Here is a 25,049-nt window from a genome sequence, read left to right as displayed (position 1 = left end):
TGTCCACCATCATTTTACGGAGACACTGCCCTAAAAAAATGGAAGCAGCATACAAAGTCAGTCACTGAGAAAGTAATAAAGCCAGAGTATGAGCTGTACAGTAATGATAGAGTCTCCCACGTAGATCCTGAGCCATACTGAGTACCCTCAACACTGAGAGTTAGTGACCCCCACTGAGGGTGAGCACCCACCCAAACAAGGATTAGTATCTCCACACTAAGTATTAGTACCCCCTCCACCAACTGAGACCGAGTGAGAATGAGAACCCAGCCCAAGAATTAATACCCCCCACACTGAAAATTAGTAACCTCACTATTGATGATTAATGCCCACCCCAACAAAGGCTGAGTACTCCCACTACTTATGATTAGTACCCCCAACAGTGGTTAAATATCACTTCCAGTAAGGATTACTGACCACCCCCCTTCCCACTGAGGATGAGTACTCCTACCACTGAGCATTAGTACCCTCCCCCAGCCGTGCCAATTGTTTTAATTGGGGGGAGCACAGTATGATGTTGGTGGGGGGGGGGGTCACCCTGCTGACACGTCTGCCCCCAAATAAGGCTGAGTACCCTCCACATTGAGGGTTAGTATGCTTTTTACTGAGGCTGAGTAACCTCCACCACTGAGAGTAAGCATTCCCCAAAAATGAACATTAGTAACTGAGTACTCCCAGATAAGTACTCCCCAGTCAAGGCTTAGTAGCCCCACACTGAGGATTTGTAGCCCTTGCCAACTATGACTAAGTACCCCTATAGTGAAAATTAGTACACCCTCAATAGAGGCTGAGTACTCTCCACATTGAGGCTTAGTACCTCCCAACTGGGATTGAGTACTAGCCATACTGAGGAGGATTAGTAACCTCCCAAATGCGGTTATTTTCTACAAAAAATAATAGCATTTACCACATGGAAGGTTAGTACCCATTTAATGGAGTTTTAGTACCCCCCCATCTACACACACACTGAGGATATGTGTTCCCCACACTGAGGATCAGTACCCCCAAACTGGGGCTGAGTACTTCCCTCTCTGAAGATTAGTGTACCCCTCAACTAATGCTAGGTATCCCCACAGTGAGGACTAATCTTCTACCCCCATCCAAACTGAAGCAGAGTACTGATAGCCCTTCATTTTGTAGCCTGATCGGCACCACAGTGCCACTCTATAATATTTCTTTCCCACACTAGAATGGCTCCAACTCTTTACGAAGTCTCACCAAGCTGTGGCTGGGCTTTCTATATATATCTCTGCAATTTGGCCCATACAAGTGTGAAGGACGGGGGATAGCTTGTGGTCCTCATCTTTAAGTGTATGGAGAGCAAGAGGTAACTTGTGGACTTCATCTTGCAATATGTGAATGGTTAGGGGTAAATGGTGGACCTCATCTTTCAATGTGTGGAGAGAAAGGGGTAACTTGTGGATCTCATCTTTCATTGTGTGGAGACCAGGGGGTAACTTGTAGACCTCACCTTTTAGTGTGTGGAGAGCAAGGGGTAACTTGTGGACCTCATCTTTAAATGTGTGGAGAGAAAGGGGTAACTTGTGGACCTCATCTTTCAATGTGTGAAGGGTTAGGAGTAAATGGCGGACCTCATCTTTCAATGTGTGGAGATCAAAGGGTAACTTGTAGATCTTATCTTTCATTGTGTGGAGACCAAGGGGTAACGTGTAGATCTCACCTTTTAGTGTGTGGAGAGCAAGGGGTAAATTGTGGACCTCATCTTTCAATGTGTGAAGGGTTAGGACTCTGAGTAAATTGTGGACCTCATCTTCAATGGATGCATGCAACAGATGGAAGGTAGGTGATTAATGTGAAGCTACCAAAGAAAATAACTCTCACCCAGTCTTAGCAAAGTTGGTCCAATAGGTCATGACCACTGCACTCAGCATAACGTCGTTCTTGGAAAAGTTGCAGGGGAACAGGTCTGTAGCCCCCACCATGGGCACACCAAAGACATAAGGAACTTCATCACCGTGGGCTGCCTCACCCCATTCTGGCCTCCCCTCTGCCTGGCAGCGGTGGTAAAACGCATAGAAGAAAACAGGCGATTCATATTCAGCGTGAAAGCGAGCTGTTGCCACAGCTGGTGCCACCCACTGATGGTCTGTAAAAAGAGCTAGCAAAGTCTTCCTCCTCATGTCGCCATTGTCACGATCGGCCCAGTCAGTGTACATGAATTTGATGGTCTCACGTAGCACGTCTTTTCCATCTGGGTAGCCGTAGAGGTTGTCCACAAAATTGGACACTGTGAAGTCGAAGTAGCTGGCGGATATTCCATCCTCACTCTCCAATGTGTCTTCTACAAATTTAAGGCCCTCTCCTTGGTTCACCCCCATCAGTATATCATAGTTTAGAAACTCTCCTTGCTCCATCAAAATCTCTGGATCATCTGGAACTACATCTCCGTCCACAACGGGACCGAAGGCAATGTGGTATCGAGCTGGCTGGATGTCCTGGTCCACCAGGTCTCGGTACGGCTTCCGCCTGAGGCAGCTTACCATCTCAATATTGTCGGGATAGTCGCACCCCACCTTGGCCGCCAACATGCGAGTGTACTTCAGGGGTTCATAGTTGACGGACCAGCTAGCTATGGCCGTACCGCTCTGCGCAATGGCTTTCTGGAAGAGACCTACAGATGGAAAGAGAAGGAATATTAAAAAACAAACCCCAGTGGAAGTAAAAAAAATTGACTGTAAAAAATCAAGTGAAACTGCAGCCAAAATTGATTTTTCCGTTTTGGTTAATTAGCAACCCTTGGGTAACAATTTCTCTCATGTTTTCACTCCAATCTTTATCCCCCTTGGGGATAATTATCCACAGTACCATGGTGGCCACACAAAAGGTGAAAGAGACTGACATGATTGTAGGTCAGAACCATATGGGCATGAACTGACTACTCTCTTGCCTGCCACCGCCTCCACCCTTGCCTGGACCTGACTATTCTCTTGCTTGCCACATGGCATGACCCCTACTTGAACCTCATGAACATATTCGCCAGCACACCATGGATCGTAGATTACATCCAAAAAATTATTGCAAAAGAAGCATCACATAAAGTGCAACGTTTCGAGGCCACGCAGGACCTCTTCGTCACTTGCCTGACAAAGGGGTCCTGCGTGGCCTCGAAGCATTGAACTTTCTGTGATACTTCTTTTGCAATACATTTTTGGATGTAATCTACGATCCATGGTGTGCTGGCGAATATGTTAATGTGGTTGATGGTTCCAGTGCCCAGCTGGTGATCGCTTCAGCACCCACTCTTTTCCTATGAGCTGTTTTTCCAGGAACGCGTGCGATTGGAATATTGACTAGACCCTTACTTGAACCTGACTACTCTTTTGCCTGCCTCCTTCCTCGACCCCTGCCTAAACCTGACTAATGTCTTGCCTGTCACCTTCCTCGACCCCTGCCTGGATCGGACTACTCTTTTGTCTGCCACCTGCCTCGACCCCTGCATGGACATGACTGCTTTCTTATTTGCTGCCTGGCACGACCCCTGCCTGGACAACTAGATTTTCTAGCCCATCTCCACTATAAGGAGCTCTAGTGAAGACCAACTGGGACTTAGATTCCACGCCTTGAGTGACCCTGTGTCACCTGCCAAGGGATACCTTAACACAGGTTAAGTTTCTAGGATCACTAAGCTCGTCTTTAGGCTAAAATGCATGAGTAGAGGGAGGTCCCAAATGGGACTTCCACTTAACACGTCTGAATTAAAAAAAAATCTGAAATCATCAGGATGCAGTCTGATGATTAAAAGGGTATTTAAGCTCCAGCCCTTGAAGTGGCTGGTGTTTGTATTATTTATGGCTGCCAAAGTGCTAAAGAGCTTTAACACTTACCTGCAGATTCTATTTGTTGCTGACTCAGATTGATCTGACAACTCTCTTGCCTTGCTTCAAACCTTGCCTGGACTTGACTATTCTCTTGCTTGCCGCATGGCGTGACCCCTGCCTAGACCTGACTACTCTCTTGTCTGTTGCCTTCTTTGACCCCTGCCTGGATGTGACTACTCTCTTGCCTGCCACCTGCGTCGACCCTTGCCTGGACCTGACTATTCTCTTGCCGCATGGCATGACCCCTTGTCTGGACCTGACTACTTTTTTTTGCCTGCCTTCTTCCTTGACCCTTCCTAGACCTGAATACTGTCTTGCTTCCCAACTTCCTTGACCCCTGTCTGGATCTGACTACTCTCTTCTCTATCGCCTTCCTTAACCCCTGCCTGGACCTGACTACTCTCTTATCTGCTGCCTTCTTTGACCCATCCTGGATCTGATTACTCTCTTCCCTGCCCCCTTCCTCAACTCTTGCCTGGGCCTGACTAATCTCTTGCCGCATGACATGACTCCTTGTCTGGACCTGACTACTTTTGCCTGCCTTCTTCCTTGACCCCTGCCTAGACCTGAATACAGTCTCGCTTGCCAACTTCCCTGACCCCGTCTGGACCTGACTACTCTCTTGTCTGTCACCTTCCTTGACCCCTGCCTGGACCTAACTACTGTCTTGTCTGCCACCTGCCTTAACGCTTACCTGGACCTGACTAATTTCTTGCCTGCCACCTGCCACCGGCCTGGACCGAGGATCACTAGGGTTTCTAGCCCATCTCCACCATTAGGAACTCTAGTGAAGACCTGACTACTTTCTTGCCTGCTGCCTGGCACAACCCCTGTCTGGATAACTAGATTTTCTAGCCCATCTCCACTATCAGGAGCTCTAGTAAAGACCAACTGGGACTTAGATTCCACACCTTGAGTGACCCTGTGTCACCTGCCAGGGGACACCTTAACACACGGTTTACCCTTTATGATCACTAAGCCCGTCTTTAGGCTGAAATGCGTTAATAGGGGGAGGTCCCCCTGAGCACATCTCAAATTCTGAAATCATCAGTATTCTGTCTGTCTTTGTGATTCGGCCTTCTATGGGTAGTGTTGGACGAGCCACATCCTGCCTGCACCTGATGTCTTTGGACATGAGCATGCTATGTAAGCTTGTAAGCGGCAATCTCTTCTGATTCTGGTTCAACACAATCACAAAGCTCAGGTTGGACAATAAACACAAACTGAACACCAGTCACATGAAGGCATCAAATGTAAAGATGACTCGGACAGAACATTATGGGCCAGATTCATAAAGATTTACGACGGGCGTATCAGTAGATACGCCGTCGTAAGTCCGAATCCGCGCCGTCGCAACTTTAAGCGTATGCTCAAACTGAGATACGCTTAAATGTTGCTAAGATACGACCGGCGTAAGTCTCCTACGCCTTTGTATCTTAACTGCATATTTACGCTGGCCGCTAGGGGCGTGTACGCTGATTTACGCCTAGAATATGTAAATCAGCTAGATACGCCTATTCAGGAACGTACGCCCGGCCGTCACAGTAAAGATACGCCGTTTACGTATGGGGTTTTCAGGTGTAAAGATAAACCACCAAAAAGATGGTGCAGCCAATGTAAAGTATGGACGTCGGAACCGCGTCAAATTTTTCAAATTTGCCGACGTCATTTGGAGCATGCGCACTGGGATACGTCCACGGACGGCGCATGCGCCGTTCGTTAGAAACGTCAAATACGTGGGGTCACTAGTATTTTTCATAGAACACGCCCCCAACCAGCCTATTTTGAATTAGGCGGGCTTACGCCGGCCCAGTTACACTGAGCCACCGTAAGTTACAGCGCAACTTCTTTGTGAATACAGGACCTGCTGCTCTATCTTACGGTGGCATAGTGTATCTGAGATACGCTACGCCCGCCCAAATCTATCTGAATCTAGCCCTATGATTTTATAAAATAAACTCTATTCCATGAAATGTGAGCTCATTGTGCTAATTTAATGCAGAGTTAATGCAGAGAAGGAGAAGCACTACGGAACCCCGGGATATGGGAGCTCATGAAGGAGAAGCACTATGGAACCGCTGGGAGATGGGAGCTCATGAAGGAGAAGCACTATGGAACCCCCGGGAGATGGGAGCTCATGAAGGAGAAGCACTATAGAACTGCTGGGAGATGGGAGCTCATGAAGGAGAAGCACTATGGAACCCCTGGGAGATGGGAGCTCATGAAGGAGAAGCACTATGGAACCGCTGGGAGATGGGAGCTCATGAAGGAGAAGCACTATGGAACCCCCGGGAGATGGGAGCTCATGAAGGAGAAGCACTATAGAACTGCTGGGAGATGGGAGCTCATGAAGGAGAAGCACTATGGAACCCCCGGGAGATGGGAGCTCATGAAGGAGAAGCACTATAGAACTGCTGGGAGATGGGAGCTCATGAAGGAGAAGCACTATGGAACCCCCGGGAGATGGGAGCTCATGAAGGAGAAGCACTATGTAACCCCTGGGAGATGGGAGCTCATGAAGGAGAAGCACTATGGAACCCCTGGGAGATGGGAGCTCATGAAGGAGAAGCACTATGGAACCCCTGGGAGATGGGAGCTCATGAAGGAGAAGCACTATGGAACCCCTGGGAGATGGGAGCTCATGAAGGAGAAGCACTATGGAACCCCTGGGAGATGGGAGCTCATGAAGGAGAAGCACTATGGAACCCCCGGGAGATGGGAGCTCATGAAGGAGAAGCACCATGGAACCCCCGGGAGATGGGAGCTCATGAAGGAGAAGCACTATGGAACCCCCGGGAGATGGGAGCTCATGAAGGAGAAGCACTATGGAACCCCTGGGAGATGGGAGCTCACACAGAGAAGGAGAAGAACTATGGAACCCAAAGAGATGGGATTTTATCCTGATTCAGAACTAGGAATAGGGTTTGGACTAGTTTGGACCACTAGGCGAACAAGGTAGCCGCCTAGGGCAGAGCAACAGCATGTCCTAACAAGACAGTGGCATGTACAGAAACCCATCCCCTGCAGCTGCTGAATTCCGGCTTCTCCTCCTCCCGCAGACATTTAGCGGCTGTAGGAAGGAAATGGACGGGATTGGTTTCTCTATATACTGCCTCTCCTATCCAGGTCCTGCTGCCCTGCTGTCCTCTCTCCCTGCCCTGCTGTCCTCTCTCCCTGCCCTGCTGTCCTCTCTCCCGGCCTGGCTGTTTCCTCTCTACCAGGCCCTTTTGATCTCTCCCAGCCCCGTTTTAATCTCTCTCTGCCCCGTTTTGATCTCTCCTGGCCCGGCTGTTTCCTCTCTCCCAGGCCCACTTTGATCTCTCCTGGCACCGCTGTTTTCTCTCTTCTGACCCTGCTGTCCTCTCTCCCGGCCCTGCTTCGATTTCTCCTGGCCCCGCTGTTTCCTTTCTCCCGACCCCACTGTCCTCTCTCCTGGCCCCGCTTTGATCTCTCCCAGCCCAAGGCTTTGATTTCTCCGGGGCACCCGGTTTTCTCTCTTCTGACCCTGCTGTCCTCTCTCCCGACCCCACTTTTCTCTCCAAGCCTAGCTATTTCCTCTCTCCTAGGCTTGCTTTGATCCCTCCCACTGTCTCCTCTCTCCCGGCCCCTCTCGCCCCCCCGCAGCTCTGCCTAGTTTTTCTCCTCTCCCCTCCCACTGGTTACCGTGGGGGAACTGTCGGGATGGAGAGCAGGGGAAGGGGCCAGTAAATGTGTCATTTATTGGCCCCATCCTTGCCTGAAATGATACTGCATAACAGGCATGTCCAAAGTCCAGCCCGCGGGCCAATCGCGGTCCGCGTTTTCCGATTTTGGACAGCCCGCCTGTTCATTTTGACATGCATGTCTTTTGTGGCCCCCAACAAATCCCTGAGTGCCGGGGGCCACAAAAGAAATACATGCTGGTTGCCTTGGAGGAGGTGGGACGAGCGCTGTGCATACAGGAGTACTTCCTGTTTACACGGCGACCTGTGTAAAAGGAAGTCCCGTCTCCTTCGCTGCCATTGTACGACTGTTCTGTCCATCACAGGAGGCGGGACTTTCGATTAAAGAGGCCGCCGATAAAACAGGAAATTCGCCTGTATGTCTGTCTGACGCTCGTCCCGCCCCCTCCTGTCTCCTCCAATGCTGCAGATGAATGAATCAGGCTGCAATGGTGAGCCTGCATTCAGGGCAAGGGGGTGGTGCATTTATGGCACTTGTGAGGCTGTATTGATTGGCAGTGACCCTTATTTTGATTCACAGTTCTTTATTTAAATTTTTAAGATTTTTTTAAAGTGAAGGTGCGTGTTATACGCTGATAAATACGGTATATCCAAATAACACGCCTGAGCTCATCTCTTCGCCACACACAGCCAGAAAGGCAAGAGAATTCTTGTTGGGCCGTGTATTAGTTGCTCGAACGAACACACTTATAGCTAGATTCAGGTACGGTGCCGCATCTTTAAGGTGACGTAGCGTATTGTATTTACGCTACGCCGCCTTAAGTCAGAGAGGCAAGTACTGTATTCACAAAGCACTTGCCTCCGAACTTACGGTGGCGTAGCGTAAATGGGGCCGGCGTAAGCGCGCCTAATTCAAATGAGGATGAGGGGGCGTGTTTTATGGAAATGATTGGTGACCCAACGTGATTGACGTTTTTTATGAACGGCGCATGCGCCGTCCGTGTACATATCCCACTGTGCATTGCTCCAAAGTACGCCGCACGGACGTATTGGTTTCGACGTGAACGTAAATTACGTCCAGCCCCATTCACGGACGACTTACGCAAACAACGTAAAATTTTCAAATTTTACGTAAACGGTGTATCTTTACTGCGACGGGCGCACGTACGTTCGTGAATTGGCGTATCTAGTCATTTACATATTCTACGCCGAACTCAACAGAAGAGCCACCTAGCGGCCAGCGGAAAAATTGCACCCTAAGATACGACGGCGTAGGAGACTTACGCCGCTCGTATCTTAGCCTAATTTAAGCGTATCTGGTTTCCAGAATACGCTTAAATTTGTGACGGCGTAGATTCAGAGTTATGACGGCATATCTACTGATACGCAGGTGTAACTGTCTCTGAATCTGGCTATTAGACCGAATTTTAATGGTTCACAGAATGTCAGGCAAAATGGGTTGGCCCTTACGCATGTTCACTTCATCAAATCTGGCCCTCTTTGCTGTATACCAATCACTGACTCTGACTTTTTTTTTTTCATAACTGAGGGATAGTAAACTCTGGGGTAGATTCAGGTACAGCTGCGCGCTCCTTACGGAGGCGCAGTGTACCCTTTTTACCCTGCGCCTACGCAAATTATTTGCGCTCTTCAAAAATGCCCTGCGTAAGGGCGCCTAATGTAAATGATCCCATACGGGGCGGGAATCATTTAAATTAGGCGCGTTCCCGCGCCGAGCGTAGAGCGCATGCTCCGTCGGGAAACTTTCCCGACGTGCATTGCGGTAAATGACGTCGCAAGGACATCATTTGCTTCAAAGTGAACGTGAATGGCGTCCAGCGCCATTCACGATTCACTTACGCAAACTAAGTAAATTTCAAACCTCACGACGCGGGAACAACGGGTATCCTTAGCATTGGCTGCCCCTGCTTTTAGAATGTGCAGCCTTACGCGAAACCCGACGTACGCAAACGACGTAAACTGCGTACGCAGGGCTCGCGTAACGTTGTGAATCTGCGTTAGTATGCAATTTGCATACTATACGCTGACCACAACGGGAACGCCACCTAGCGGCCAACGTAAGAATGCAGCCTAAGATATGAGGGCATAAGAGCCTTATGCCACGCATATCTTAGGCTGTAGTCGGCGTAACGAGCTCTCTGAATCAGGAGAACTCGTTACGCCAGGGCAAGTAAGCAATTGCGCTGCGTAACTATGGTTACGCAGACGCAATTGCTACCTGAATCTACCCCTCTGTTTATTTCTATTCATTCATTCTGTGCAGTTTAGGCTCCAGAGATTGAGAATGAGGGCTTTGTCCTCTCTCTTTCAAAGGTGAAACATCAGAGGCCTGTTTAGATCCCGGATATTTCACCAAAGCCCCCCAATGGGGTCCCAAAAAAATAAATAAAAAATAAATTGTAAAAAATAAAAATAAAAAAATATGTTAACCTAAATAAAATGTTCAAAAAAAATTGTAATTTTTTTTAACCACTTCAAAACTGCACGCCGTCATATGACGTCCAAAAAGGGGAACTCTTATCCCGGGTCTACGTCATATGGCGTCCTGTACTTTGTGCGGTGATATCTGAATGATGCCTGCACCTAGAGGCATCATTCAGATATCATTTTGTTCCGGCGGCGATCCTGCGCACCATAAGAACGATCATAGCGGTGCTACCGCCGCTTGATCGTTCTTATAGGTGGCGGGAGGGGACAGCCCCCCCCTCCCGCCGCCATCCGGTGCTTCTCCGGGCTCTCCCGTCCCATCGGGGGCCCGGAGAGATGATCGCCGTGCGCCGGATGGGAGGCATAGAGATGACTGGTAGCCAGGCAGGATCAGCCAGGTTTTTTAGGTGATATGGGGGGCCAAATTACACAGCACAAGCACTGTACTGTATAACATGCTTTAACCACTTAAGACCCGGACCAATATGCAGCTAAAGGACCTGGCCAGTTTTTGCGATTCGGCACTGCGTCGATTTAACTGACAATTGCGCAGTCGTGCGACGTGGCTCCCAAACAAAATTGGCGTCCTTTTTTCTCCACAAATAGAGCTTTCTTTTGGTGGTATTTGATCACCTCTGCGGTTTTTATTTTTTGCGCTATAAACAAAAATAGAGCGACAATTTTGAAAAAAATTCAATATTTTTTACTTTTTGCTATAATAAATATCCCCCAAAAATATATAAAAAAACGTTTTTTTTCCCTCAGTTTAGGCCGATACGTATTCTTCTACCTATTTTTGGTAAAAAAAAAATCGCAATAAGCGTTTATTGATTGGTTTGTGCAAAATGTATAGCGTTTACAAAATAGGGGATAGTTTTATCGCATTTTTATTAATATTTTTTTTTTTCTACTAATGGGCGGCGATCATCGATTTTTTTCGTGACTGCGACATTATGGCGGACACAGCGGACAATTTTGACACATTTTTGGGACCATTGTCATTTTTACAGCAAAAAGTGCTATAAAAATGCATTGTTTACTGTGAAAATGACAATTGCAGTTTGGGAGTTAACCACTAGGGGGCGCTGAAGGGGGTTAAGTGTGACCTCATATGTGTTTCTAACTGTAGGGGGGCTGGGCTGGACGTGTGACGTCATTGATCGCCTTTCCCTATATCAGGGAACAGACGATCAATGACGGCGCCACTGTGAAGAACGGGGAAGGTGTGTTTACACTCACCTCTCCCCGTTCTTCAGCTCCTGTGACCGATCGCGGGACTCCGCGGCTGTGGTCACAGAGCTTCGGACCGGGTTGCGGGCGCGCGCCGGCGACCCGCGGCTTGGCATTTAACAATCACGTACAGGTACGTGATTGTGCCCAGCCGTGCCATTCTGCCGACGTATATCGGCGTTAGGCGGTCCTTAAGTGGTTAAGAGAAAAGGGTCTGTTTTTTGTTTAACAAACCACATACCAAGGGGGACATGCAGGTCAACGATAAGTCTACTGACCTTCAGAGTGGTGGGATAGGATGAGAAGGCTGACGCAGGACGCTCCAGCTCCCGACCCAAAGATGGTAATTCTCTCCGGGTCTCCTCCAAAATGGCCGATGTTCTCTTCCAGCCATCGCAATGCTTGAATCTGGTCCAAAAGGCCGTAATTACCTTTTGCCGCCTGCTCCCCCGTACTCAGGAACCCTGCAAGGTAATGAAGACACAATAAGTAAAAAAAATGGTAAAAGTATGAAGATGTAGAGCAGTCTTTCTCAACCTTTTTAACACTGAAGAACCCTTGAAATTAATTTCCGATCTCAGGGAACTCGTGGTAATAATTTCTTTATTTAAAGCTCATGGTACATTAGCGTAAATAGTGAGTTGTAGAATGTAGACGATATGGAAAACTATAATGAATGTAACACACTTGGCATATTTGACACCAGTGGCTGATCTATACCACAAAATTATTTTTAGTGATAATATTGAAATGAATAATAACATTGGGCGGAAAATAAATGTTGAAAATCTTAGTATTCCCTCAAATGGTAACCAGTAAACCCATTGGCCCGGATTCACAAAGCACTTACGCCGACGTATCTCGAGATACGCCGCGTAAGTGTAAATATGCGCCGTCGTATCTATGCGCCGTGCCCACAGAACTAGATACGCCTGAAAATAGGCTTCATCCGACCGACGTAACATGCCTACGCCGGCGTATCGTGGGCGCATATTTACGCTGGCCGCGAGTAGTGCTCCCATTGATTTCCTATTCACATATGCTAATGAGGGAGATACGTCGATTCACGAATGCAGTTGCGCCAGGCGCATAATATGCGCGGTTTGCGTAAGTCGTACGCCCGGCGTAAAGTCATTCCCCATATATGAGGCGCAACTCATGCAAACGTATGGACCAGGGAACACAGCCGTCGTATTTTGCGTCGTTTACGTAGGACGTGAATAGGGCTGGGCGTAGGTTACGTTCACGTCGTAGGCAGTGATCCGTCGTATCTCAGGGAGTAGTTTCGACGTGATTCTGAGCATGCGCACTGGGTCGCGTCCACGGGACGGCGCATGCGCCGTTCGTTATAAGTACTTCTATGACGCTTGGCCCATCATTTGCATGGGGTCACGCCTCATTAGCATGGCTCACGCCCACTTCCACCTACGCCGGCTTACGTTGAGGAAACCCAGCGTAGATTTAACAGCGAGTGGGAGCAAGTGCTTTGTGAATCCTCTCTGCGCTACGTCGGCGTAGCGCATATTAGATAGGCTACGCCGGCATAAATATGCGCCGATGTATGTGAATCCGGGCCTGGAAGTCAGTTGCCCCTTGCACTACTTGTAAGCAGTTTGCCTGCGGTGATTGTTAATGCTAGTTAGATAATCGTGGCTGACTTGGTTGGGGAGAGGAAGTGTTAACTCTGTTGTGTTTTGCAGGCTTTTGGGGTCCAGCCTCCGCTCCTGTGATATATATGTAGCGCCTGGTTACTTCTGAGAACCGGTGCTAATTTAAATTTAGAGGGGGTCAGAGAGTTAGTTGGCTCTGACCAGGCTGATTTGTTTAAATTTGGGTCTCTGTCTCAGCTTGGCTGTGCTGTGGGCTCATTCTGTCGCTTCTGGGGTACTGATTCCACCCCAGGATGACAGGTGGTAGCAGTGAAGTCGAGGTTTGGGTGCTTTTTCCCCAGCAGCCTATCAGGAGGGGTTTTCCTTTTGCTGGGGGAGGGTATTTATGGGGCAGACGCCATTGATCTGGGTCCTCTTCCAGTACCTTTAGGGTGACCACATCACGGCGCCCCGGCGAAATGGCCTTCCAGGCTGGGGTGCGCGTGCCACGCGGTGTTCCTGGTTCCGGGACCACGGTGGGTAAGCCGGGGGGGGGGGCTCACACTGACTGTACAAGCAGACGGGCAGCTGGGCAGCTTGGCAGGGCAGGTGAAAGAGCAGGTGAAAGAGCGGACACAGCTGGGCGGGCGGGTGAGAGAGCAGACGGGCAGCTGGGAGGCTTGTGGGTAAGCTGGCCAATCAGTGGGTGGAGGAGCAGAGAGATGACATCATCTCTCACTGCCCTGCGCCGGCCCTGCATTCCTGCAGTTCTGCCCTAACTCACTGTGCAGGCAGCCTTGGGCAGCAGAGAGATTACGTCATCTCTCTGCTGCCTGACTCTGGGACACAGGAAGTGACATTCCCCACCTTAGCAGGAAAGTGACAACTTGTGGCAGGTGACGTGGCAAGTGGACAATCCAGAACTTGTGGCAGGTGACGTGGCAAGTGGACAATCTGCAAATTGTGGCAGTTGACGTGGCAAGTGGACAATTTGCAACCCGTGGCAGGTAACAATCCACAACTTGTGGCAGGTGACACACTCGGGGCTCCCCCTGATTCTGCATTATGGCGAGTTGAACTATTTCATTTTCTTTAACAACGTAATAATAGAAATAATGCTCTTCTTCCACTCTCGGGGGGTCTTCTCCCCTCTCCGGGGGGGGGGGTTTCTTCTTCCGCTCTCCGGGGGGGGTCTTCTCCGCTCTCCGGGGTGGTCTTCTCCGCTCTCCGGGGGTCTTCTTCTATCTTCGCCGCTCTCCGCTGTTGACTCGGCGCACCCCGGTTCTTCTCCAGCTGTCCGGTGCCTTCTTCTTCAGCGCTGGCTGCCTGCTATCTTCGTGTGTTAGCTCAATTACTAGCAGGCAGCCATCGCGGTCTTCTGTGACGTCACCTTCTTCTCTTCTGTTCTTCTCCCCTCTTCCGATGTTGACTCGTCGCCTCTTGTCACTGCAATGATGGAAGCGCGCCTTGCATCCCATTTATATAGGCATCACCGTCCCATCATGCTCCGGTAGGTACCCACGTGGTGGGTGCCTACCCACATGCACCCACCACGTGGGTACCTACCGGAGCATGATGGGACGGTGATGCCTATATAAATGGGATGCAAGGCGCGCTTCCATCATTGCAGTGAGAAGAGGCGACGTGTCAACATCGGAAGAAGGGAGAAGAAGAACATGACGTCACAGAAGACCGCGCTGGCTGCCTGTTAGTAATTGAGCTAACACACAAACATAGCAGGCAGCCAGCGCTGAAGAAGAAGGCACCGGACAGCTGGAGAAGAACCGGGGTGCGCCGAGTCAACAGCGGAGAGCGGCGAAGATAGAAGAAGACCCCCGGAGAGCGGAGAAGACCCCCCCGGAGAGCAGAGAAGACCCCCCCGGAGAGCGGAAGAAGAAACCCCCCCCGGAGAGTGGAAGAAGACCCCCGGAGAGTGGAAGAAGAAGCCCCCCCTGGAAATAGAGCTAATAAAGAAGACAGGGGGGGCCTCCGGAGCAGACTAATAAATTATTTTAAAAAGCCTTGTGTTGTGTGTTTAATAACTTTTACTTTTTGCCTCCAGGTGAATGGGTAGGGGTACGATGTACCCCATATCCATTCACTTAGGGTGGGGGGCCGGTATCTGGGGCCCCCTTATTTGAGGGGACTCCCAGATTCCGATAAGCCCCCCGCCCGCAGACCCCGACAACCAACGGCCAGGGTTGTCGGGAAGAGGTCCTGTCCTCATCAACATGGGGACAGGGTGCTCTTGGGTGGGGGGGCCCGCAGTGCGCCCCCCTGCCCCAGAGCACCCAACCCCCCCATGTTGAGGGCATGCGGCCTGGCACGGCTCAGGAGGGGGGGGGGCGCTCGCTCGTCCCCACTCCTTTCCTGACCGGCCGGGTAGCGTGCTTTGGATACGGGTCTGGTATGGATTGTAGGGGGACCCCCTACGTCGATTTTTCGGCGTAGGGGGGTCTCCTTACAACCCATACCAGACCTAAGGGCCTGGTATGCTCCTGGGGGGGGGAACCCATGCCGGTTTTTTCTTTGAAAATTGGCATGGAGTTCTCCCTCAGGAATGCATGCCGAGCGACGCTGTCATTTTTTTTTTTTTCCCGACGCAACTTTTTTAAGCCGGCCCGATCCACAAAACTCGGCGTAACGTAACTTCGCGCATGCGCAGTACGGCCGGCGCGGGAGCGCGCCTCATTTAAATGGGACTCGCCCCATTTGAATAGGAACGCCTTGCGCCGGCCAGATTTAAGTTACACAGCCTGAAATTTCTAGGTAAGTGCTTTGTGGATCGGGCACTTAGGTAGAAATTTTAAGGCAGTGTAACTTAAATGGGATTTTTTAAGTTGCGCCAAGTTTTTGTGGATCTGGCCCCATGTTCCCCTGACAGATAGATAGAAAAGATTATTGGGTAGATTCACGTACAATTGCCTAAATTTAGGACGGCCTAGCCTAGCCTTTTTAGGCTACACCGCCGTAAATTAGCTAGGCTAGTAGTGATTCACAAACCACTTACCTGCTAATCTACGGCGGTGTAGCCTAAAACGAGCGGGCGTAAGGGCGCCTAATTCAAATTGCTTGGAGGGGGGCGTGTTGTATGGAAATGAGGCTTGACGTTTGACGTTTTTTGACACTGCGCATGCGCCGGGCGACTACATTTCCCAGTGCGCATTGCCGCTAAGTACGCCGTATGGGCCTATTGATTTCGACGTGTACGCAAACGACGTAAATCCCGATTCGCGGACGACTTGCGCAAACGATGTAAAAAATTCGAACCTCGCGGCGGGAACGGCGGCCATACTTAACATTGTTATTCCACCTCATAGATGGAATAACTTTAGGCGGCCTATCCCTTACGGAAACGACGTAATGCGACGGTGTAGGCCTGGCGTTCGTTCGTGAATCGGCGTATCCCCTCATTTACATAATCTACGCCGGCCGCAATGGAAGCGCCATCTAGCGGCCAACAGAAACATTGCAATCTAAGATAGGAAGGCGCAAGCCGGCCTATCTTAGCTTTGTTTAAGTGTATCTCTGTTTGAGAATACACTTAAACAAACGCCGGCGTAGATTCAGAGTTAGGTCGGCTTATCTACTGATAAGCCGGCCTAACTCTTTGTGAATCTACCTAATTGGATGGAATTGGTTCCATTTTTGGAGGGGCAGAAAGTTCTTGTTGCTTGAGGAATCTCTAGCAACATCTGGAGGAACCATAAGGTTTCCATAGAACCCTGACTGAGAAAGGCTGATTTAGAGAATTCATTTTCCAAGGGCTATATGGGACATCTTTTGTAAATCAGGCAATGCTGGTTTTACCCTCATTATGGGAAAGGTGAGTATTGTAAAAAGTTTCTATGGTGGCTAAAGAATAGTATAGACAGTTGGTCCTTGGAAATTAGCCACTTGCCGACCACCACACGACGATGTAAGTCGATACAATGGCACGGGCAGGAAAATGGGCGTACCTGTACGTCCCTTTAAATTTTTTGCCCAGCGTGCCTCGTGAGTGCGCCCGCGGGTCCAGGGAACTCAGTGTTCCAGAGTGGTCCGTGATTGCGGTCGGCAAAGGCAGAACAGGGGGATGCCTTTGTAAACAAGGTATTCCCCTGTTCTGCCTAGTGACACGTCGGCAATCTACTGTTCCCTGTGATCAGGAACAGTGATCAGTGATGTGTCACTGGTAGCTCCTCCCCCTAACAGTTAAAATCACTCCCTAGGACACACTTAACCCCTTCAGCGCCACCTAGTGGTTAACCCCTCCCCTGCCAGTGTCATTTTCACAGTAATCAGTGCATTTTTATAGCACTGGTCACTGTAAAAATTACAATGGTCCCAAAAATGTGTCAAAAGTGTCCGATGTGTCCGCCATAATGTCGCAGTCACGATAAAAATCGATAATTGCCGCCATTACTAGTAAAAAAAATAATAATAATAAAAATGCCGAAAAACTATCCCCTATTTTGTAGACGCTATAACTTTTGCGCAAACCAATCAATAAACGCTTATTGCGATTTTTTTTACCAAAAACATGTAGAAGAATACATATCGACCTAAACGGAGGAAAAAAAATCGTTTTTTTTATATATATTTTTTGGGGATATTTATTATATATAGTAACAAATATTGGGCCAGATTCAGAGAAGAAGTACGCCGGAGTATCTGCTGATACGCCGGCGTACTTTCAAATTTGCCGCGTCGTATCTTTAGTTTGAATCCTCAAACCAAGATACGACGGCTTCTGGCTTCGATCCGACAGGCGTACGGCTTCGTACGCCTTCAGATCGTAGGTGTAATACTTCGGCGCCCGCTGGATGGAGTTTGCGTCGTTTTCCGCGTCGGGTATGCTAATTAGCTGTTTACGGCGATTCACGAAGGTACGCGTGGCCGTCGCATTCTCTTACGTTGTCGCTAGTCGGCTTTTCCCGGCGTATAGTTAAAGCTGGTATTTCGTGGCCTATCTTTAGACTTGCCATGTTAAAGTATGGCCGTCGTTCCCGCGTCGAATTTCAATTTTTTTTTTTTGCGTAAGTCGTCCGTGAATAGGAAAGGAGGTAACTCACGTCGACGTTCAAAAAATGACGTCGGTGCGACGTCATTTCGCGCAAAGCACGGCGGGAAATTTCAAAACAGAGCATGCGCAGTACGTTCGGCGCGGGAACGAGCCTAATTTAAATGATACACGCCCCATTTGAATTAGGCGGGCTTGCGCCGGACGGATTTACGCTACGCCGCCGCAAGTTTACAGGCAAGTGCTTTGTGAATCAAGCACTTGCCCATAAAACTTGCGGCGGTGTAACGTAAATGCAATACGTTACGCCGCCGGAATTCTACGTGAATCTGGCCCATTGCTTTTTTTTTCAAAATTGTCCCTCTATTTTTGTTTATAGCGCAAAAAATTAAAACCGCACAGGTGATCAAATACCACCAAAAGAAAGGTCTATTTGTGGGGAAAAAAAGGACGTAAATTTTGTTTGGGTACCAAGTCGTACGACCGCGCAATTGTCAGTTAAAGCGACGCAGTGACGAATCGCAAAAAGTGCTCCGGTCTTTGGCCTGCCAAATGGTCCGGGGGGCTGAAGTGGTTAGGTGCCATTCTTGGGCTCCCCCTCACCCCCCACCCTGAAGGAAAATCAGTCACATCGTGGATCTGGTCTGCCCCGTTCTGCAACGACATAGCTAGAGATATTGAAGGCCACACGGGAACTGTACCATCTCACTTACTAACTGCTACGGTACATTCGCAAAAACTGATCTGATACGGGTTCCCGAGTATTTCGGAGAATTTCTGATGATTTTGGTTGTTAATGAGAGTTTGTCTGAGTTTCTCTACTAATTGGCTGGTGTAACCTTTTCATGAAACATTGGGCTTAGACAGGGTGTTCAGTGAGAGTTCTAATTGCCTTCCTGGAATGGGAATCGGCTCTTCTGAAATTATTGTTTTTTAATGCGGACATTCTGCAAGCTGCTGGTATAGGTTATCCAAACCATCTGCTTTAAAGGGAATGTACGGTATAGTCATTGAATTTTTTTAGCTATACAGTATATAAGCCAACCAGTGTAAGTGCGTCCATAAAGGGCACAGGAGCGCCGCCCCCCTCTCTCCTGCACCGCTCTACCATCATAGATATGTAGCACTACCCCTGGAGGAGCTGCTGGGTGTTTTGGGTGGCACATTTACCTCGTGGCTCCTCCGAATTCCTAGGGGTGAATGGTGCATATAGCAATAGTAAAGGAATGTCCGCAACAAGTGTCTTTGCCGTGCTCTTCATTACCCAGCCGCAGGGATGGACTGGCCATTGGGACTACAGGGAGTTTCCCAGTGGGCCGATGGCTCAGTGGGCCGGCTTCAGTGACAGCGGACCGCCGCCCCCCTCCACTCCTCTGTCTCTCCCTTCCCGCAGCGCTCACCTGGGGGGGAACAGAGAAGCAAGAGGAGGACCAGAGGGGCAGGGGGGGCGACAGAGGAGCAGGGGGGAGGGGACAGACAGCTGACTCAACAGCTATGGCCTGGGAGTTTCTCACTTCTGCCTAATCTTGTCCCATAAGGGGGGGCACCTAACTGATACTTTGTCCCGGGTGAAATAATGTCTAGCTTCCCCACTGGTACTGCCTATAACATACCTCCCAACATTTGAAAAGTCCACTGCGGGACAGTTGTTGAGCGGAGGGGGGGGTCGAAGTTGTTGAGCGGGGGGGGGGGGAAATCGAAGTTGTTGAGCGCGGGGGGGGGGGGGGGGTGGATGCCTCTCACCAGTGGACACAATCAGTCATCGTCGCGCCGCTACGGTTCCCTCTCCAGCCCATTCAGCTCCGCCCGCCTCCTCGTTCAGCTCCGCCCACCTTCTCCTTCAGCTCCGCCTACCTCCTCCTTCAGCTCCGCCCGCCTTCTCCTTCAGCTCCGCCCGCCTCCTCCTTCAGTACTTCAGTACTGCCCATTCAGCTCCGCACGGCTCCTCCTTCAGCTCCGCCCGCCTTCTCCTTCAGCTCCGCCTGCCTCCTCCTTCAGTACTGCCCATTCAGCTCCGCACGGCTCCTCCTTCAGCTCCGCCCGCCTTCTCCTTCAGCTCCACCCGCCTCCTCCTTCAGTACTGCCCATTCAGCTCCGCCCGGCTACTCCTTCAGCTCCGCCTGCCTTCTCCTTCAGCTCCGCCCGCTTCCTCCTTCAGTATGCCCATTTAGCTCCAGGGGGGGGGGGGGGTTTCTTGCAGTTCTTGAGCTCGGATCATCAGTGCGGGAAATTTAACCCTTTTGCGGGACTGCGGGAATATGCAGTCAGTGCGGGGAAATCCCGCAGAATCCATGCTTTTTGGGAGGTATGCTATAAGAGTACCAGTACCAGCCATTCTACTCTATTAAAGTAGAATGACTAGTGGCTAGTGAAGGGGGAGAGGGGGCTTGGGTGGCCGGGGGGGTGTGGGAGTTGTCCGGCCGCCATGGGAGAGACCTGTTAACGTGGGCCAGTCTGGATGAAGTCCAGGGCCAAATTTTTGTCCCAGTCCAGCCCTGCCCAGCCGGGTAAAAACAATGAACTGGTGATGAAACGGATAGAGTTTTTAAGAAGAAGGAGAACAGCAGATTAAGGCGTAGTATTTGGAAGTCCTGCTCCCATATGTAACACCTTTCTGCACCACTCCTGCCTGAGTGGGTTTAGTGTACCCGGACAGGCCTCTCTCACTGACCTGGCAGCCGGAGTATCACTCAAACATTTGTAGGATAAAGTCTCTGCCACAGACCCTCCTTGGAGAACTTCAACTTGAGGAAAAGTCTCTGCCACAGACCCTCCTTGGAGAACTTCAACTTGAGGAAAAGTCTCTGCCACAGACCCTCTCTGGTTGCAGTTACGGAGGTAATCGTTCTTAGATGAGTTACGCCTGGATCTCCTTCTTATTGTCGCCCAGGTACTGACTGACAGGTGATCAATCCTTCAGTGTCCGGCTACCTTGATCCCCGGTGGTTTGTCGAAATCCTTTTGGACCGCCAGCCTCTCATTGGCACTCCTCAGACGGACTCCCCACTGAACAGCAAAACCGCTTGGGATCCTCAAAGGTGGGAACCCAGTCACACACTGGGTCCCCGTCGCTGTTCAGATGCTCCGGGCCAACATGGCCCGGAACCAGGAACACCGCGTGACACGCACGCCCCGGCCAGGTAAGCCATAACGCCGGGGCGCCGTGATGTGGCCACCCTAAAGGTGGGTGCCACACTGGACGAAGAAGACGAACCCAGACTAATGGCATCTGCCCCATAAATACCCTCCCCCAGCATGCACAGCGAGGCCCAACCCTCCTGATTGGCTACTGGGGAAGAGCACCCAAACCTTGACTCCACTGACCTAAACACTTTTTCGAAAGAATTGGAACTCCAGAGCTACACAGTAGTTGATCTTTACTGCTCCCTCTGACAATACAAGTCTATGAATTGCCTGATGACTTGAAAACCAAACCCACCCTGTGTGGCCGATATCTTGTCTTAGCAGCTGTTAATCAGGGAAGCTGAGTTACTGCAAATGGAATGCCTGCTCCCTCTAGTGGCTAATCTGCATATCTCTATATTTAATACAACAACAAAATATGGAGGAGCAAACCTGTAAAATGATGACCTTTAAATTGACCCGTTTGCTCCCCTGATCCCTCAATCACCTATTGGAGTAAAGTATAAAAGAGCCCTATGTGTACTCCAATACAGTCTAGCGCAGTGAGCGAACCTTGGCACCCCAGATGTTTTGGAACTACGGGCCAGATCCACAAAAGAGATACTCCGACTTAACTGCTGTTCAGTCTGTGTGTAACTTTGGAAACGATCCTCAAAAGGCTTTTTCCAAAGTTAGGCAGAAGATCCGGCATGTGTAATTGAATTACACTGCCGAATCTTAGGATGCAGTACCGCATCCGCCGCTGGGGGCATTTCGAGTCGAAATGCCGTTTCTAGTATGCAAATTAGCACTTAAGGCGATCCACAAAGCTTTCCAGCTTCCTTTTTGCGCCGTAAGTGTTATTTTGCAAGTGTAAAATTAGGGCTGGTTCTACAAAGTGTAAACTAGTCACACCTTGTAAAAGCCCATTCCAGCGACGGCATTTGGTATGCTTTCCCGAGGGAGAACTCCACGGCAATTTGTAAAAACAAAACCGGCATGGGTTCCCCCCCAGGAGCATACCAGGCCCTTAGGTCTGGTATGGGTTGTAAGGGGACCCCCCCTACGCCGAAAAATCGACGTAGGGGGTCCCCCTACAATCCATACCAGACCCGTATCCAAAGCACGCTACCCGGCCGGTCAGGAATGGGAGTGGGGACGAGCGAGCGCCCCCCCCCCTCCTGAGCCGTGCCAGGCCGCATGCCCTCAACATGGGGGGGGTTGGGTGCTCTGGGGCAGGGGGGCGCACTACGGGCCCCCCCACCCCAGAGCACCCTGTCCCCATGTTGATGAGGACAGGACCTCTTCCCGACAACCCTTGCCATTGGTTGTCGGGGTCTGCGGGCGGGGGCTTATCGGAATCTGGGAGTCCCCTCAAATAAGGGGGCCCCCAGATACCGGCCCCCCACCCTAAGTGAATGGATATGCCTACCCACGTGCACCCACCACGTGGGTACCTACCGGAGCATGATGGGACGGTGATGCCTATATAAATGGGATGCAAGGCGTGCTTCCATCATTACAGCGACAACAGGCGACGAGGCAACATCGGAAGAAAGGAAGAGAAGACCCTGACGCCACAGAAGACCGCGCTGGCTGCCTGTTAGAAATTGAGCTAACACACGAAGATAGCAGGCAGCCAGCGCTGAAGAAGAAGGCACCGGACATCTGCAGAAGAACCGGGGTTCGCCGAGTCAACAGCGGAAGAGGGGAGAAGATGGAAGAAGCCCCCCGGAGTCCGGAGAAGCCCCCCCCGGAGAGCGGAGAAGACCCCCGGAGAGCGGAAGACCCCCGGAGAGTGGAAGACCCCCGGAGAGCGGAAGAAGAAGCCCCCCCCTGCTAATTGAGCTAATAACGAAGACAGGGGGGGCATCCGGAGCAGAATAATAAAATATTTTAAAAAGCCTTGTGTTGTGTGTTTATTAACTTTTACTTTTTGCCTACAGGTGAATGGATAGGGGTACGATGTACCCCATATCCATTCACTTAGGGTGGGGGGCCGGTATCTGGGGGCCCCCTTATTAAAGGGGACTCCCAGATTCCGATAAGCCTCCGCCCGCAGACCCCGACAACCAATGGCAAGGGTTGTCGGGAAGAGGTCCTGTCCTCATCAACATGGGGACAGGGTGCTCTGGGGTGGGGGGGCCGTAGTGCGCCCCCCTGCCCCAGAGCACCCAACCCCCCCATGTTGAGGGCATGCGGCCTGGCACAGCTCAGGAGGGGGGGGGCGCTCGCTCGTCCCCACTCCCATTCCTGACCGGCCGGGTAGCGTGCTTTGGATACGGGTCTGGTATGGATTGTAGGGGGACCCCCTACGTCGATTTTTCGGCGTAGGGGGGTCTCCTTACAACCCATACCAGACCTAAGGGCCTGGTATGCTCCTGGGGGGTGAACCCATGCCGGTTTTCTCTTTGAAAATTGGCATGGAGTTCTCCCTCTCAGGAATGCATGCCGAGCGACGCTGTAATTTTTTTTTTTTTTTTTCCCCGACGCAACTTTTTTAAGCCGTCGCAATCCTCAAAACTCGGCGTAACGTAACTTCGCGCATGCGCAGTACGGCCGGCGCGGGAGCGCGCCTCATTTAAATGGGACTCGCCCCATTTGAATAGGAACGCCTTGCGCCGGCGGAATTTTAGTTACACAGCCTGAAATTTCTAGATAAGTGCTTTGTGGATCAGGCACTTAGGTAGAAACTTTAAGGCAGTGTAACTTAAATGGGATTTTTTAAGTTACGCCAGGTTTTTGTGGATCTGGCCCTACATTTCCCATGATGCTCCTTCACTAAGGTGACCAGATTTTTTAAATGAAATCCGGGGACTAGTAATGGCAGCATTTAGCGATTCTCTGCCCGTCGCCGCCGCCCGCCTCACAGCCTGTCAAGTCTTACTTTCCGGGCTCTACTGCTGGGTGGGAAGCGGAGGAAGATTACTCCTCTAGGGAAGGCAAGGATATAAACAGGTAGGCGGCTGGCCGGGATTTGAGCCAAGGCAGAAGAACATGTAAGCGGAGATGAATGGGCATGCGCCCAAAACTGAAGAAATATTCCCTCCGCTCCGACCAGCACATGATCATCAGAAAGGGGCACAGATAATGGAAAAAAATACACCCCCCTAAGCAGGAGTGTATTTAGGTTTTGTGCTGCCCTAGGCCTGACTAAACTCGTGCACCCCCTGATTTAAATATGACCCACCCCTTCCTGTCAAGGCCACACCCCTTGCATTTTAAGACCCACCCTGAAATTTTCAAGTGGGGACACTAGTTCTGATGGCCTGGGGGCGGGGGGGGGGGGCAATGGATTCCCTTAATCTGCATAGATTTGCTCTCACTTCCTGTTTGGCTATGGGACAGGAAGTGAAGGGAAATCTCTACAATGGGACAGGGATGGTAAAAAATTAGAAGCGACTTTGCAGAATGACAACCTTCCACATACTGGAAGCAGTGCGGCCGATTTATGGGGGCGCTAAACTAATTTGCCCAACAGTGTAGCGCAAGTCGGCGGGGACACTGTCCGTGCTGCCCCCCCTGCAAAGTGCTGCCCTAGGCCTGGGCCTTGTTGGCCTAGGCCAGGATACAGAATTGCCCCTAAGCTAGTAGGAGCAGCGGGGGTGTATTTTTTTTTATTCTGCACTGACTGTCTTTGAAATTGCCCCAGCCCCTGTTCAAATCCAATCCGGGGACAAAGCCGGGTGCAGACTTGGCCCAGGGACAGTGTCCTCAATCCGGGGACAAAACCAGGGACAGATTTGGCCCGGGGACAGTGTCCTCAATCCGGGGACAAAACCGGGTGCAGACTTGGCCCGGGGACAGTGTCCTCAATCCAGGGACAAAACCGGGGACAGATTTGGCCCGGGGACAGTGTCCTCAAACTGGGCACTGTCCCTGGAAACCGGGGATGTCTGGTGACCCTATCATGCATTCTGCAGTGTAGCTGAGCATCATGGGAAATGTACCGTATTTATCGGCGTATACCGCGCACTTTTTTGCCCTGAAAATCAGGGCAAAATCATGGGTGCGCGGTATACGCCGATACCCGCTTTCCCGCGCCGAGTTTGAATACTGCGCCGACATATACAGAGCGCAGTACACTCGTGTATTGTTGGGCAGTCTCGGCTCCTCTCGCGCTGACGTCCTGGACGTACAGGACATCAGCGCGAGA

General features: G+C 50.6%; 1 protein-coding gene across 1 annotated transcript in view; it reads right to left on the bottom strand.

Moving 5' to 3' along the window:
- Positions 1-25,049, bottom strand: part of NLGN2 (neuroligin 2) — a 316,620-nt gene that overhangs the window by 7,421 nt on the left and 284,150 nt on the right. Inside the window, exons 5-6 of the mRNA XM_040347068.1 lie at positions 11,458-11,643; positions 1,843-2,632 (exon numbers count right to left, since the gene is read on the bottom strand). Coding sequence (XP_040203002.1) covers positions 1,843-2,632; positions 11,458-11,643 — 976 coding nt within the window. The remainder of the gene's footprint in view (positions 1-1,842; positions 2,633-11,457; positions 11,644-25,049) is intronic.

The sequence above is a fragment of the Rana temporaria genome, chromosome 3 (assembly GCF_905171775.1).
Source record: "Rana temporaria chromosome 3, aRanTem1.1, whole genome shotgun sequence".
Lineage (NCBI taxonomy): Eukaryota > Metazoa > Chordata > Amphibia > Anura > Ranidae > Rana > Rana temporaria.
This window is presented reverse-complemented; position numbering and strand designations above follow the sequence as displayed.